Consider the following 16,435-nt stretch of genomic DNA (forward strand, 5'->3'; position numbering starts at 1 on the left):
AGAGAGAGAGAGAGGTTAACGTATTTCATCTTCCCTGTGCTTCACACCAGTCTGAAGGACTAAAAGAAGGGAATATTTGAGGCAACATGATATCATTAGGAAATGCATCGCTATATTTAGTATTACAAGTGTCTTTCGTAAACCAAACTGTACTCTGGCATTCTGTAAGGGTTAGATAAAATGCAGTTGGAATGATGAGTGATTTCCCCATTCACACATCTGACTGTGGTGTAGTAAGGACTGAAGGGGTTAAGAAGAGTAAGCAAGATGACATAGTTTGGTTCGGTCTTTTTATAAACATTCATAGCTGCAAAGGAATAGTGAACACTAGTCTATTCTAAGATCTAGAGTGAGCTACAGTTGTCTAAATAAAACATTAAAGTGTATCCTGTATTAATCCCTCACCTTATAACTAAAACCTGTTAATTCTCCCTGTCAGGCAAATGTTTTAAAACTACAAATTTGTTTTTAATTTATCAGAATGGATATATCATACATATTTTTTTTCAATCAGAACCATTTATAGACATTTTTTAAGGATGAGTATCATCATTTATCTCAAACCAAGTCTAGCAGAAATTGGTTAAATCTTTAGGATCACTGCATGTGAATGCAAGGAGTTACAGGTGGTCTGAGTCCCGCAGCAAAGTGTGCCAGATGTGTGACATGGGAGAGGATGAGACGGTGGAACATGTGGTGTTGGAGTGTGTGAAGTATGCTAGAGACAGGAATGAGATGATGCAAGTGATACTGACTGAGTTAGGGCATGATAGGAATGAAAGAGTGGAGAAGACAGGAAAGGAGTGGATGGTGTTGTTGCTGGGACTGTGTAGAGAGGCGAATGAAAGGATGATTAGAACATAAGAAATAAAGGAAGCTGCAAGAAGCGACCAGGCTTACATGTGGCAGTCCCTGTACGAAATATACCTACCTATTTCCATCTATTATCCCCATCCATAAACTTGTCTAATCTTCTCTTAAAGCTCTCTAGTGTCCTAGCACTAACAACATGATTACTGAGTCCGTTCCGCTCATCTACCACTCTATTTGAGAACCATTTTTTCCTATCTCCTTCCTAAACCTAAATTTTTCAAGCTTGAACCTGTTATTTTTTGTTCTACCCTGGTTGCTGATCCTAAGAATTTTGCCTACATCCACCTTGTTATAACCCTTATACCACTTACAGACTTCTATCAGGTCCCCTCTTAACCTACATCTCTCTAAAGAATGTAAATTTAACAGCTTCAACCTCGCCTCGTAAGGAATACTCCTCATCCCCTGTATCCTTTTAGTCATTCTCCTCTGTACTGATTCTAATAGACCTATATATTTCCTGTAATGTGGGGACCAGAACTGCACAGCGTAGTCTAGATGAGGTCTGACCAGCGCCAAGTATAACTTTGAGGCGGTGAAAGAGTTTCTGGAGAGAATGTGGCGTGCCACATGTATGAACAATTAGGATAGAGGATGCTGTTCGTTTCTTTTTTTTCCCCCCTTCTACAGGAGTTGCTAGTCCAAAGGCCTGGCTCAGGAGTGATCCTGTGCCACCTGTACCATCAAGATCTTTGCTGACCAGACTTGAATCAACAATGAGACACTGGTTTCAGAGCCTGTTAAAGCACACAAACACTTTGAGGTGGTGGTGGTGGTGGGAGAGTGGGAGTACCTTCAGTCCTCTTCCCTCACCCACCAAGACTGAGGAGCAGTGAAGGCGTTTGGCTTTTCCTGTCTTCCATGCCCTCAGCTGTGACTCCTTGATAAGTATGAACCTTCATCATAGTTAATAATAAGAATTTTGCTAGGTGACTACAGGTGGTGAACTTAATCAAATAATCATGTGTTTGTAAGTAATTTTTGAGAGTAGTTTCTTTTCAACTCTGTAATCTAGGGTAAGAGTACTGTTAATGCTGAGTTATGCAGTGTAGATAATAAATGAATGTTACTGTATTTGTTGTATTTGAATTTGTCAGTGATTTCCTCAATCCTGGAATTTATTTACTTTGAGATTTTGTTACGATCTGATAGTCCCTACGCTCGTAACATTCTCATTCATGGTGAGTTGTAACACTGCCTACACAAAGATGGTATTATAAGCTGTCAAGGGTATATGCCTGATTATACTTGTCATTCTATACTCATTCTAAAATTGTCTCATTAGTTTACAGCATCTTTAAGTTGGAATTTGTTTGATAGGAATTACTGATATATTGTAGTTGCTAGATAATATTCATACACAAATCTAAAAAAGGGATCAATAAAATCTTGGATGTCACAAATGAGTAGAATTGCATGGAATAAACACCACTCAACATGCCAACACACTCCTATAAGTAACACATCACTAGTACTGCATTTGCTGGCATCTTGTTTACACCACCACCATCACAATCACTCCTGCTCTTCTGAATTCAGTGTATCTCCTTCTCAATGTTGAAGTGATTATCCAGCTTTACTACTGTGCAATGTGTCAACTATTGTACCCTAGGCTTCCAGAAGCAGGAAGGGGATAAAGCTTTAGATTCAGAATCCACATGTTAAATTATAATTCCTTCCCATGATGGATGCAGGGGTCTTTATGCTCACCAAATTGATCCATATTAGCAGTGGTGGAAAATATAGTGTATGTAGTACAATAGGCACTACTGCATTTGAGATGACAACAAATTTATACAGTACCCTCCCGAGTTTCACACCTAGTCCTAACTTCTAACTATGCTGAGTTTTGCGCATTACCATCCCAAGTTTTGGACTGCTTTGACAAGTATAGGTCACATGTTGGCATCACATGTTTACATACAGTAAACACCCCATAAGTTGGATCTCTCTCTCTCTCTCTCTCTCTCTCTCTCTCTCTCTCTCTCTCTCTCTCTCTCTCTCTCTGAATGTTAGAACAATCCTAAGGATTGCTAAAATAGAATGAGACTGACTGAGAATGAAAATGAAATTACATATATGACTGAGAATGAGTGAGAAATGATGAAGCAAAGATGACATAAAATGAATGAGTTGGAGAGAGAGAGCAAGGTATAACTCCCTAATCCCTTATCTCTGACAGATAATGGGGAGGGGAAGTGACAGGGAAAGAGGTCTGAGAAAAGATGAAAGAAAGAAGAGGAAAGGAAAAAAGGGAGGAAGGTACAAGTACCTGATAGGTGAGCAGCAGCTCACACAGGTGTGTCTTGCGAGTTTTAGTTTGTTATTCTGATTAAATTTTTATTAAAATTTCAGTGCTTGCACGAATGGCAAGTTCATCTTGCTACTTTTGATTCGTCATTCCGATTAGATATTTATCAAAATACCAGTGCTCGCATGAGTGGTGAGTTTGTTATGCCAGTTTTGGTTCATTATTCTGATTAAATAATACAGAAGTAGGCAAGGAGTTTAAGACTTTACCAGAGAAAGGGATAAATAATTGAGGACACAGAAAAGGGGTTACTGTCAGGTGTCTGAGGCAACTGACAGTAACGCCTTTTCTGTCCCCTTCAATTTTTTCTATCGTCATTTTCAATCCAAAGCTGGATGTTGTGTCTATGTGCGCAATGACTTAACCTGCTCTCATGCCCAAGCTCTTGAATTTTCTGAGTTTTTCCACCATCTGGCTATGACTACAGAGTCACTCTCAAACTAAATTTATCTGTGCTGTATACCTCTCACTTAATTCCTCTGACTATAAGAAATTCTTTGAATACATAACTTCCAAAGTGGAGCACATTCTGACTCTCTTCCCTTTTGCGAAGATCTCCATTATTGGAGGCTTCAATGTTCACCACTAGCTTTGGCTTTTCTCTCCTTTCACTGACCATCCTGGTGAACTAGCCTTCAACTTTGCTATCCTTCATGCCCTAGAGCAACTGGTGCAACACCCAACTTGTATTCCTGATCGTCTTGGAAATACAGTAAAATCCCTCTTATCCGGCATCAACAGGACCGCCGACATGCCGGATACTTGAATATTACCAGATACTTGAATAGAAGTGAAATTATGTTCACAATCACCACCCTACGCTCACGCATCTTACCATAACAAAGATCAGCTGTAATAGAAGTGAAATTATGTCCACAATCACCATCCTACACTCACGCATCTTACCATAACAAAGATCAGCTGATCTTAATCAGCAGCTGATCTGATCAGCTGCTTAAGTGTAAGCACAACATGCTTCCTCTTTCTACAACTTTGGGCATGATGAAGGCGTCAGGCGATAAACAGTGCACACGCAGGACTGAGTCACTGAGTAAACACAGTGCAGTGGGCCGTGGCTGGTGCGAAGCAGTGCGCTCTGGCGAGGGGACAAAGTATGCCTCGCGCAGGAATTTTAATCAATTTTATGAGGACACATTGATTTTTTATTGATTTTAAGGCTTGGGGAAAAATGTGCCGGATACTTGAATGCCGGATGAGAGGGATTTTACTGTATCATCTTGCAGTCACAGTTAACCTGCCCCAAGGTAGAGTGCTTGTACTTGGTGATAGTCAGGTTAGGCACTTAGATAGTGCGTTTTGTGTCAGAGACAGGAAGCGTAGGTCAAGGGTGTGTTTGCTGGGAGCGTGGGATAGGGAAGGTTGCTGATAGGCTAGACACTTGGAAAATTATTGGACCAAGCCCATTGTTTTTCTCAATGTGGGAGGGAATGACCTTGGTAAGGTCAGGAGTGAGGAGCTGTTCGGGAAGTTTTGACAGGTTCTGGAGAGGACTAGGGACAAGGGAGGGATTCCTGTGGTATGTGGAGTCTTGCTGAGGAGGGCGTTAGTGGTGACTGGCTGTCCAGGGCTATTACAGTGAATTGCAGGCTCATGAATCATTGTAAGTAATGAATAGACATTCATCAACAATTGGGACCTCTTCTAGAGTAGGGATTCCTTGTAAATCCGGGATGGAGTGCATTTATCATGCCAGGGTGCCTGGGTTTAGGCCACAATACTCGAGTGGGAAGTAACTGGACTCCAGCGCTTTTTTCATCAGTCAGTAGGGAAGAAGAGGTTATGAGGTCAAAATGAAAGACAAATTAGTTAAATCTAGAAAGGTAACTAGCTCAGAGAAGGTAATAAATAGCTTAAGTGTTTACTATAAAAACTGTAGAAGTATTTTGAATAAAATAGACTTGCTTAGGGGAATGGCGTGTAGAGAAACTTGATATCATTGCTTTAACAGAAACTTGATTAGATATGTCAGGGAAAGTATTTAATCCAGAGGTTAAGATAGATGGTTATACACTGTTCCATAAAGACAGGGAAAACAGGAGAGGAAGAGGCATCGCATTATACATTAGGGACACATTAGTGTTGTACTAATAGTAGAATTAAAAAAGATAGCAAAACATAGTCGATATGGGTAGATATTAAGGAAGGACCACAGTCAGTAGAACTGGGAGTAGTATACACCCCACCAAACAGTACAAAGAAAATTTACATCTCACTGGCAGGAAATAGAGCAGAAAGGTACAGTGGACCCTTGAATAACGAACATAATTGGTTACATTGAGGGGTTCGTTAAAGGAAAAGTTCGTTTTGCAATCTTAAGAACTTATTTATCTTTTTATTTATCTTTGTCCTTGATGATGGTGCCAATGGTGCTCTTATTACGATCGTAAAGGCAACACAACTGGGTGATGGTTGCTCCTTCCTCATACTTCTTGATGATTTCCTTTTTCATAGCGACTGTAATAGGCTGTCTTGTCTTCTCCAACTTCTTCGTGCTGTCCATGTTGCTGAATGCTGTCTTGCTCACAAAATGCTGCTAAACAAAGCTAAACAAGGAGCAAACACTAAGAGCAGCCTCTTGCTTATACTTATGGCGCAAGGAACTGGAGCAGTGTTGCCAGGTCACTTTATGCCAGTGGTGCCAGGTCTTGTTATGCTATTGTCACTAGTTCGTTATTGAGCTTTTAGTTTGTTTTGTAGGTTGCAATATTTCAACTATTTCAGTTTGTTACTGAGATTGTTCACAGTTCAAACCATTCGTTAGTCAAGGGTCCACTGTACAGTCAGGTATGTGAGGAAGATTTTAATTTTAGGAATATCGAATGGAGCCTGATGGTGGGTAACGGAAGCAGAGGAATTTCTTAAGGTAATTCAGGATAATTTTTTTAAACAGGTAGTTGTAGAACCCACAAGGGGGAATAATATTCTAGATTTAATTCTTACTAACAGGGAGGAAGCAGTCATGCAGATAGAGATTGGAGGACAGCTAGGTAACAGTGACCATTGGGAAATTAGGTACAAATTAAAATGGGAGGAAACTTTTAGAAGCAAAAACACTAGTAAAATACCTGACTTTAAGAGAGCAGATTTTGAGGAATTAAAAAGGTACCTCCAAGGAGTTGACTGGCAATGGATACAGGGTGATGTTAGGTCCGGGACGAACTTGAGAGAGATAAGGCAGGATGAGAGAGGTGAGGTGAGGTGTGAGGGTGTAGGACAAGAGGAGGGAAGATGTGTCCAGAAGGGGCTGAGAAGGATGAGAGAGAGAGATATGTGTGGGTATGTTGCAGGGTCAGGTCATGCTGAGATGGGAGAGGTGAGGTCGAGGCGAGTAGATGAGGGAGTGGAGAGGAGAGGATGGAAGAAGTCGAGATGAGGGGATTAGGTGAAGTAAATGTAGATGAGTTGTATAAATACTTTGTAAATTGCATACAGGACAGTTAGCAAACATCATCCCGTATAGAGCAATAAGATCACAGAAAAATTACACTAAATGGATGATTGTTAGGTTAAAACACTATATAAGGCAGAAGAAAAGTATATATGAGATTAGAAGGCAGGGGAAAAGGTTTTAAGGCCACATTATAATGAAATAGTTAAAACAGTCAGGAGATTAACAAAGAAAGCTAAAAGCAATTATGAATTAAAGGTAGCCAGCCAGGCGAAGACGTATCCCAAGGGATTTTATCAGGTATGTAGGACGAAGAATAAGGAAACTATAGGTTCATTAAAGGCAGCAGATGGGGAGCTGGTTAGTTCTGGGGAGGAGATTAGTAAAATTCTGAATGAGTTTTTTAACTGTCTTGACCCAGGAAAACATGCAAGATATGCCAAATAGTGAACAGATGTTTAGAGTAGATGAGAATGAGAAGCTGACAGACATTACCATAACTAAGGAGATAGTGGAACAGGAGATAGGCTAAAAAAGTTCAAGACACCAGGACCAGATGAAATATATCCCAGACTACTTAAGGAATGCAAAGAGATTATTAGTGAGCCGTTAGTTTCTGTCTTTAGGAAGTCACTTGGGTCAAGTGAGGTGCCGGTAATATGGAGGCAGGCTAAAGTAGTACCCATCTTTAAGAAAGGAGATAAAACTTTAGCATCTAATTATAGACCTGTCAGCTTAACTTCTGTTGTAGGTAAAATAATGGAATCAGTAATAGCAAAGAGCATTAGGGAGCATTTACACAAACATAGCTTGATAAATCAGTCATAGCATGGGAAGTCTTGCTTGACAAACTTGTTAAGTTTTTACAGTAAAGTGTATGAGGCAGTAGATAATGGTGATAGTTATGACATCTTATGTCTGGACTTTAGTAAAGTGTTTGACAAGGTACCCCATCAGAGGCTCTTGAGAAAGGTTAAGGCACATGGGATAGATGGGAAGGTGTTAGGCTGGATAAAGTCATGGCTTAGTGACAGGCGACAGAGAGTTGTAATAAACGGCTCTAAATCCAAGTGGGGTCATATAATTAGTGGGGTGCCATGGGGATCAGTATTAGGGACATTGTTGTTTTTAATATATATCAGTGACTTGGATAGTGGAATTAGTAGTGATGTTAGTAAATTTGCAGATGATGACACAAAGATAGGTAGATTAATTAGGTGAGAATTAGGATTAATTGGAATTAATTAGGTCAGAATCTGCCTTGCAGGCAGATTTAGATAGGATGAATGAATGGACAGACAGATGGCAAATGTAGTTTAGTATCAACAAGTACAAAGTACTTAGCGTAAGTAGAGGAAACCCACACAGTTGGTACACAATAAACAATAAAACTCTGGTAGGTTCAGGGTATGAAAAAGATTTAGGAGTTATAGTTAGCTCTGAGTTCCGTCTAGGAAAGCAATGCATAGAGGCCAGAAACAGGGCAAATAGGGTATTAGGATTAATTTCTAGGAGTGTTTCCACCTTCCTATGACTTAAACTCTTTAAAAAGGGAGTTTTCAAGACACTTATCCTGTAATTTTTGACTACCAATTTTGACTCCATTTGGGGACTGGCACCTCTGTGGGCCTTTTTTTTTATTACAGTTTTGTTGCCTTTGGTTGATGCCCCTCCTACATAAAAAAAAAAAAGAAAAAAGAAAAAGAAAAGAAAAATCTTAAAGGTAATTACCCTGCAGCTGTCAAAGTAATTATGATAAAATAAAGGACAAGAATTAAAAGCTTTTTTCTACTAAATAATTTCTATTTTATGTCTTATGTCAGGTGATTGTTAGAAACCTAAGTTTCAAACCACCAAATCAGCAAAGAAAGGTTGATTTTGTGAAGGTTCTGGTAATAATTAACATTTTCCTGTTGATATAATTACAGTGGTACCTTATGATTCAAGCTTGATTGGTTCTTTTAGGGTGTTTGAGTTGAGAAGCAATTTATCCCATTCGAATTAATGTAAAAAAATTCATCCATTTCAGGTAGAAAATCCCCCCTTTTTTATGGGTTTATGTTGTGCACTAAACTTATCATTGAATGAAAATAACATAAATTATAGAAAAAAATGTAAAAAAAAAATGAAATACCACATATTTTGGTGTATAAGATGACACGAATCATCCTAAAAAGGCAAAAAAAAAGTGGGTTGTCCTATACGTCAGATACAAAAGCAATGACCTTAAAATTTAATGCAAAATACCATTGTAAATAAATACCCACCTCAAAATGATAAATGTTCCCTCCTTCCTTCCTTCCTTTCTTTCTTTTTTTTTCTCTCTCTCTCTCTCTCTCTCTCTCTCCTCTCTCTCTCTCTCTCTCTCTCTCTCTCTCTCTCTCTCTCTCTCTCTCTCTCCTCTCTCTCTCTCTCTCTCTCTCTCTCTCTCTCTCTCTCTCTCCATCCCCCCCCAAAATAGGCACCTGGAAACAGCACTGGCTCAGTTACATATTGGGCACACCAACCTCATGCACTCCCACCTTATGAATAGCTTCCCATCCCCCTTATGCCCAACTTGTGACATAATCCTCTCTGTTTCCCACATCCTCCTCTCCTGCTTGAGACATACAGCTGCTCGTGCTGCTGCCTTCTCTCATCTCGTTTCTCTTTCCTGCCTCCCGTGTCTACACGATATTCTTAGAGCCACAAACCTTCTGTATGGACCACCTCATATCATACTTAAAACAAATTAGTATCCTCCACTTAATATAACAATCTCACCATAATAATCACTCTTCAACCTTCAGACCAGCAACCCCATTAATTATTACCCTCACTGCCCTCTCTTCCCTGACATAGTGCCATTTTGAACCCAGCAGTCTGGTGCTCATACTCCCAGTTAATTAGTCAGTCTCTCTCTCTCTCCTCTCTCTCTCTCTCTCTCTCTCTCTCTCTCCTCTCTCTCTCTCTCTCTCTCTCTCTCTCTCTCTCTCTCTCTCTCTCTCTCTCTCTCTCTCTCTCTCTCTCTCTCTCTCTCTCTCTCTCTCTCTCTCTCTGAAGCAAAAATGACATAGAATGAATGAGGGGGGAGAGAGAGCAAGGTATCACTCCCTTTTGCCTTATCTCTGACAGATAAGGGTGAGGAGAGGTGACAGGGAGGGAGGTTTGAGACCTGATGAAAAGGAAGAGAGAGAGAGAGAGAGAGAGAGAGAGAGAGAGAGAGAGAGAGAGAGGAGAGAGAGAGAGAGAGAGAGAGAGAGGAGAGAGAGAAGGGTAAGGAAGGAAGGGCACAAATGCTAGAGGAACTGACTGCTTGAATGGGTGTATTTGTTCGAATTGGAAGACCACGTTCAAATTGGAAGACAAAATTTGTTCGCCAACCCTGTTCAAATTGGGAGTTGTTCAAATTGTTTGAATCATGTGGTATGACTATTTGAATTTTGTGAATTTCCATTCAGTGAGTTTTCTCTGGCACCAGGTTCATTGCCAAGTGTGAGACTGTGTAGATCTCTCTATTTTAATTAATGTTTTCTGCATGTGTCACAATGAATATTGCATTAGTGATTCTTCTGCCAAATATAAACACAGACTACATAAAACATATTTAACCCAACTTTCTCAGGTAAAGCCTTTAATGTTTCTTTGCATTAGCTTCATTAGCTAACCTGGACCAATATAACCCAATGCATGGCTTTTTCTTCCATGCACATTGACATTTACATCTTAACTACTCATTAGAAATATCTGATTCATATGTAATAGCATTTATAACCTATTATTTCATATTATTGTCTTACATACCAGTGCTACTGTATTTTCTTAATTCTTTTCCATTCCCTCTTATCATTTCCCTTCTTCCCTTTCAATATATAATATATATATATATATATATATATATATATATATATATATATATATATATATATATATATATATATATATATATATATTGTATTCCTGCTTTCTCCCTGTACTTCCTTTTTTCTTTTTCTCAGCCTCTTCTTTTAACTCCCTTATCATCTCTTACAGGTGACTGGCCTCATGCCTTCCGCCATGTGCCTCGCAGAAAGCTCCAGTTACCTCCTTGGAACCAGCAAATAAAGGAAGAAGCGTTACTAAAAAAGATACAACGGAGACAGAGGTTAGTGAAAAGTTTGGTCTCTCTCTCTCTCTCTCTCTCTCTTCTCTCTCTCCTCTCTCTCTCTCCTCTCTCTCTCTCTCTCTCTCTCTCTCTCTCTCTCTCTCTCTCTCTCTCTCTCTCTCTCTCTCTCTCAGATATCTTTGTGTGTGGGTGTAATTTCACTACTATGCTCCAGTGTCAGCTGTGCACTGCTGCAATAGAGTTCCTCAGTATTCCATGCACAGCCTTGAGCATGGCTAACCATGCATTTTCTGCTGCTGGCCTAAGGCTTTTCAACAACTTATCTGTTAATCTTATAAATACTGAGAATATAAATGCTTTTAGGAATGGCCTGAAGACCTATGTACCTCTTCTGACAAATTTACCAAACTGACAGAGTGCTTTGTTTCTGTGGTACTATACTTGTATGTGGTTCGCTGGTTCGGATATCCTTTTCACTTCCAATCATTTTTTTGCATTCATTGATTTTAGTTTATCAAATTTTAAACTTTTACTCTTTAAAGTTTTTTTTCTTTTTTTTACTATTGTCTAATTTATTTTGATTGATTTACATCACTAATTTTTACTTTGACTTTTTAATTTCTCTTCTTTTTACAATTTTTTAAAATTTAATTTTCAATTTTGAATTACCCCTTTCTTTACTTTCATGTATATATCTTCCTTTATTTCCAGTCATTGTTCTTTTTGTCTTTTTCTGGGTCTTTTGTAGCACTATTTTAACTATTTAACCCTATGGCCTTTTGGAACTGCTCTATTATGTACTTTGAAAGTGCATAATCAAATAACAAAAATAATAATAATAATAATAATAATAATAATAATAATAATAATAATGATGATGATGATGATGATGATGATAATAATAAAATAATAATTATAATACTGTCTCAAGAATTTTGGACTTATCTTTTTCTTTTTTTTCTTTCCCAGAGAGAGAGAGAGAGAGAGAGAGAGAGAGAGAGAGAGAGAGAGAGAGAGAGAGAGAGAGAGAGAGAGAGAGAGAGAGAGAGAGAGAGAGAAACAACAGCAGCAGCAGCAGCAGACTTGTTCATGAATTCCTCTCTCTCTCATTAATAATGAATTGCTTCCTCATGAGTTTTTCCTATTAGACCACTGTCTTCTTTTCTCCTTTGGCCATTCCCTAGAGTAAGGGGTTGAGGCCATGTATGAATCTCCTTCAGTTGTTCCTCTTCTTTGCATCTTCATCTGTGATTCCCATTTTTTGCAGTTCTACTGTAATTCCACCCCTCTATCTTACTCTGTCTTCCTTTCAATGTTCTTCCTTCAACTGGTTTTCTCCAGACTCTTTTAATTGTTTCCTGATCTTCAATCTCTTACTGCATGACCAAAACATCTAATTTTCATCTTATCACTTCTGTAATGCACTTCACTCTTGCTGGTATTCTTGCTTTTTCCATTTTGTTGATGTTTTCTGAGTGATCACACCTATTATGCACCTCAACATTTTCTTCCCTGTTTCCAATTTCATCATCAACAAATTCAGTAAATGATCTGTTTTGTGTCCGTCTCCAACCTCAGCCACTCATACATTGGTTCCAGGCATCTTCTTGCCTAGTAGTAATCCAGCTTGGTCAGTGTTGCCTAGAGCCACTGCTTAGTTGGTTTCCCTTGTTGTCTGCTTCTTGAATGTAAACATCTCCAGTGACATTGGTCAAAAGCTGAGTTGCTTCTGAGTCATCTTAGGTTGACATGCATCTCTAAGAAAATTTGGAAATAATCATCTCTCTCTAAAGAATTAGTGTATGTAATATTGAAGGAATGTTGTTAAGTAGAAACTATATTATTCTGTGAGCTAACAGTACAGATTTAGTGCATAAATCTTTAAGAATTTGATTTTTATATAATTCATTTAGTGTGATTATTCAGTTAACTATTCTTGTATAAACTTTAAGAATGTTAAATGTGTTATTTCTTGTCTTTTGCTTTCCATAGCAAAAAACTCTGGCTTTTCAGTTTCAAGAATTAAGTTTTTCCTCATTCTTTTATACACATGATGCCTTATTTTGACACTGAAATCTTAAGACACTAACATCTTTAGCTAGTGTTCTAAGACCCCATGTATCAAGGTACTAAGTGCACTCTGTGAATTCATGTAACTGTAATTGAACTACTGAAATCTGAACTAAACAAGCTGTTTGAGCCAAGCCGTACTTGCAAGCTTAGTGATTGATTGCTTCTGTGTATTCACAACTCACCGATGTATATTATTTTACTGCATTTTAATTAAAATCTTGTATAATTGGAGCATTTTATCATATTTCATAAATGCCAAAAAAAATATTCAAGCCTATCATGTAAAATAAAAGATTAATGAGCAAAATCTCTCAATGAATGTAATCTAATCAATGTTTGTGTCATGTACATGACACCACACAACTGCCACAGGCAGCACACACTGCCTTCCCAAAGTTTACATTTATTAGTGGTGTCGAAACTATTGTCCCAATAGGGTTTCATGTTGACGGGTAATAATTTCAATTATCCACTGTAACAAGTGGATAGACTAACAAGGATACAGTTCTTGTCGATCTGGGCTTCTGGAACAAAACTGTTCTCAGTTTGCTTCATATGCCAGTCAGTTACACTTGAGGAGCGATCAGAGTTATACTCCTCCCATTCAAGCAGTTAGACTCCAGCCAGTGTTCATTGCAGTTCATCATTCCTCCTATTAACCTTACTACTACAGGCAGACATCCCTTCCCAACTCCAGCTAAGTACCCTGTCTAGTCCTGTGCCTGTGCACTGATAGGTACTTAGCCTCATCCCATGTCTGCCTAGATCAAGGTAAATCTTATTCTGTAACCTGGTATTAGCCCATATATGCTAATTCACCATAGGTGTAAAAGAGTGAAGGTGGGCCACACTTTGGTGAGCATTGGCATGGGGCAGGCAGCGCCACCCTTCCTGGGCCATGGCATATGAAGTAGGGCTGCCGTTTCCTTTTCTCCATTGCCATCACATTCCCAGTCACAGGTGGCTGGTGCCCATTTCAAAGCTGAGTGAACCAACAAGTAACAGGCAGACATCCCAGAAAAATCCAAGCCATGACCAAGATTTGAACTTGGTTTCTTGCTTTGTAGTTAGCTGCACTATTTGCAGGGTGCACTGCCTGTGGCAGCTGTGTTGTGACAGTGCTACATGTCACATACTTGATACTAACATTGGTGGTAAATTATATTTGTGGGAACTTTTTAGACCTTTACACTCACTCTATGGTCTCCCAGCTAACACACAAACACAGAAAACACAACTAAATATAATCATAAATAACCAATAACTTACCTGTGGTTTGGGCTGGCTGTGGTCGGTGGTGAGTTGGTGTCACTGTGCATTCCAGGCCAGTGGCTAACTGTGTTTTCATAGCAAAGACAGATTACTTGCTGCTGTGCAGGTTTCCGGGGTTCTAAGTTCTTAGCAACTTAGTGAATATTCAAAGTGGAGTAGATATGACTTGAAAGGCAGCTGCGAGTCAGGCAGTTCCACTCCTCGTGGGCTCCTTCCTATATCAAAAACAATAGCTACCTATAATCATCTCCATATCTCTAATTCCCAATTTATTTATAATAGCAACTAATACTTAGTTTTTACTAAATTAACCTTAATTATCCCTTAATTTAACTTTACAATTTATATACAAATCACACCATAAATCAATAAGGCATTGGTATTATGCACAATAGTGGAAATTTCCACAACATTCACAAATATGTTTTGCTCTTTATTCCTTTATTTCACATGGTAAGTTTGAGTGTTTTGATTATTATTGTCTTTTAGTATTAATGAATTATAATAAAAATACTGCAATAGTGCAAGATTTTTATTTGAATGTATTGAAAACTGTTGTGTGTACTACTCACATACTTGGCAACATTGATGATGCATTCTTTGAGAGATTTTGTTCATTAATTCTTTATTCTTTATAGGCTGGAATATTGCGCTTATCATCTTTTAGTATACATGAAATATGATGGACCATATGAATTGCAACATAATGTAAAATGCAGTAAAAACAAAGAAATACCTGAATGGGGAATAAATGACAATGGCCAACCAACACTCAGCTTACACATTCACCTTAGTCCACTCAGCTTGCTCATTCCAGCTTCCTCCTTCCAGTGAATGAATGGAATTTAGTAACAGGTTTAATCCTTATTTTTCCTTATGAAAGCAGCCTTTTTTGTGCCTTACTTGAGATCCTCCAGTATCCAAAAAGTGCTGTGGTGTGCACCTACCCTCACCAACAGTCAGTCTACAAATGTTACAGCACAACAGGGATAGCAAACATATATTCTCCAGGCTCTGTTTATTGGTTTTACAAACATTCTTTGTTTCCATGACAATTAGTAGCATAAATAAGTTTCTTTTAAGTAATCCAAGTCAAGATCATTGATGTAGCCCTCAGTGATGGAAGTAGTCAGTGGGTTAAGCAACACATCACACAGGATATGTTCCCCATTCATTAGCTTGTTTTCAGCAATTTTTATTTATTTATTAACTCATTTATTTTTATTATTATTATTTTCTATTTCCCTGCACATCAGTATCAGTATCTAACACCTTGTCTCTTCCACAGAAGTTCAAGAAACCACTAGTGGTCATCAAAAGTGGTGATAGTCAATCTGGTTCCTTACTGCATCCCAAAGTGCATAAATTGTTTTGAAGGGTAAGTACCTGGAAATAATGGAATACATGAAGGGTACATGACATGGTCAGTGTGTATGGGTGAATTGTACAAAAAGATGTTTTAGGAAGAATATTGTCATGTAAGAAATTAATTTAAATCAAGATTAAAGTATTAAATATACTTTTAAATGTAAATGAGAAATATGAAATGTATGAACATATAATTATTTTGTTTTATTGTACATTTAGCACCTAGTAACAATTATTCAGGACTGAATAGCTATTTTTATTATATTCAAAATAGACCTAAAAATTTTATTTATATGTTTTCAGTCTTAAAGCTAGAGAGAAATGTTTTTTTTTTAATTAAGCAGCCTAGAGGCTAAGGTATGCAGTATGTATTTCTCAAAAGCTCCCAGAAGAGTGCATGAGGCTGAATCTTAAGAAAATTAGTCATTCCACAGTAAGCTTTTCTTGGTTCACCTTATGTTTTGACAGTACAAGAGGGGAAGGAGTTGATGATGATCATAACTGCCATGTTTGTTAAAGATTCTTTAATCCATACATCTGTCATGGCCTGAATCTGGTTTCTGCTTTATATTTGTGAATATATTGACTTACTTATCTGACAAAACCCCTTCCTTCAGTGTAGTTTTTTTTTAGATCAGATTCACTAATGTAACAGGGTTTCTGTATTTCCTGTTCATCTATCCAGTTATTTGCATCTAGAACTTCTTTGTGGAAGGGTTCCAGAGGCTCACATTAGGAAACACATTTTTTTTTTAGTTAACTAAATTTCTGCTTACTGCAATAAATACAAAAAAATTTCTTACTGCAACAACTACTAGAGAATTATGCTTATTGCAACAGGTACAGAAAATATTTCAACTTATTGCAACAGGTACAGAAAATATTTCAAAGTCTGGCTATCAATCCTCATAGTGAACATTTATTTGTTAATGAAATTCACTGAAAATATGAGGCAAAGACTAGCCAAGCAGTAATATTAACACATGCAGGCTGTTCACTTGAAGCAGCACAGTCACATACACATCTCCAAGGGATGTAAAAAGCA

General features: G+C 38.1%; 1 protein-coding gene across 2 annotated transcripts in view; it reads left to right on the forward strand.

The window, feature by feature from the left end:
- LOC135112394 (mitochondrial ribonuclease P protein 1 homolog) overlaps nucleotides 1-16,435 on the forward strand; it is a 45,312-nt gene that overhangs the window by 27,916 nt on the left and 961 nt on the right. Inside the window, exons 3-4 of one of the 2 annotated variants that reach the window (XR_010274334.1) lie at nucleotides 10,605-10,716; nucleotides 15,311-15,400. Coding sequence is in view for 1 of the 2 variants with exons in the window: in XM_064026824.1 (XP_063882894.1) it covers nucleotides 10,605-10,716; nucleotides 15,311-15,329 (131 nt within the window). In the remaining variant the exon portion in view is untranslated. Of the gene's footprint in view, nucleotides 1-10,604; nucleotides 10,717-15,310; nucleotides 15,585-16,435 lie in introns of those variants that run through there. The other variant, XM_064026824.1, reaches the window with a different exon arrangement.

Source organism: Scylla paramamosain, chromosome 23 (assembly GCF_035594125.1).
Source record: "Scylla paramamosain isolate STU-SP2022 chromosome 23, ASM3559412v1, whole genome shotgun sequence".
In the NCBI taxonomy this organism is placed as follows: Eukaryota; Metazoa; Arthropoda; class Malacostraca; order Decapoda; family Portunidae; genus Scylla; species Scylla paramamosain.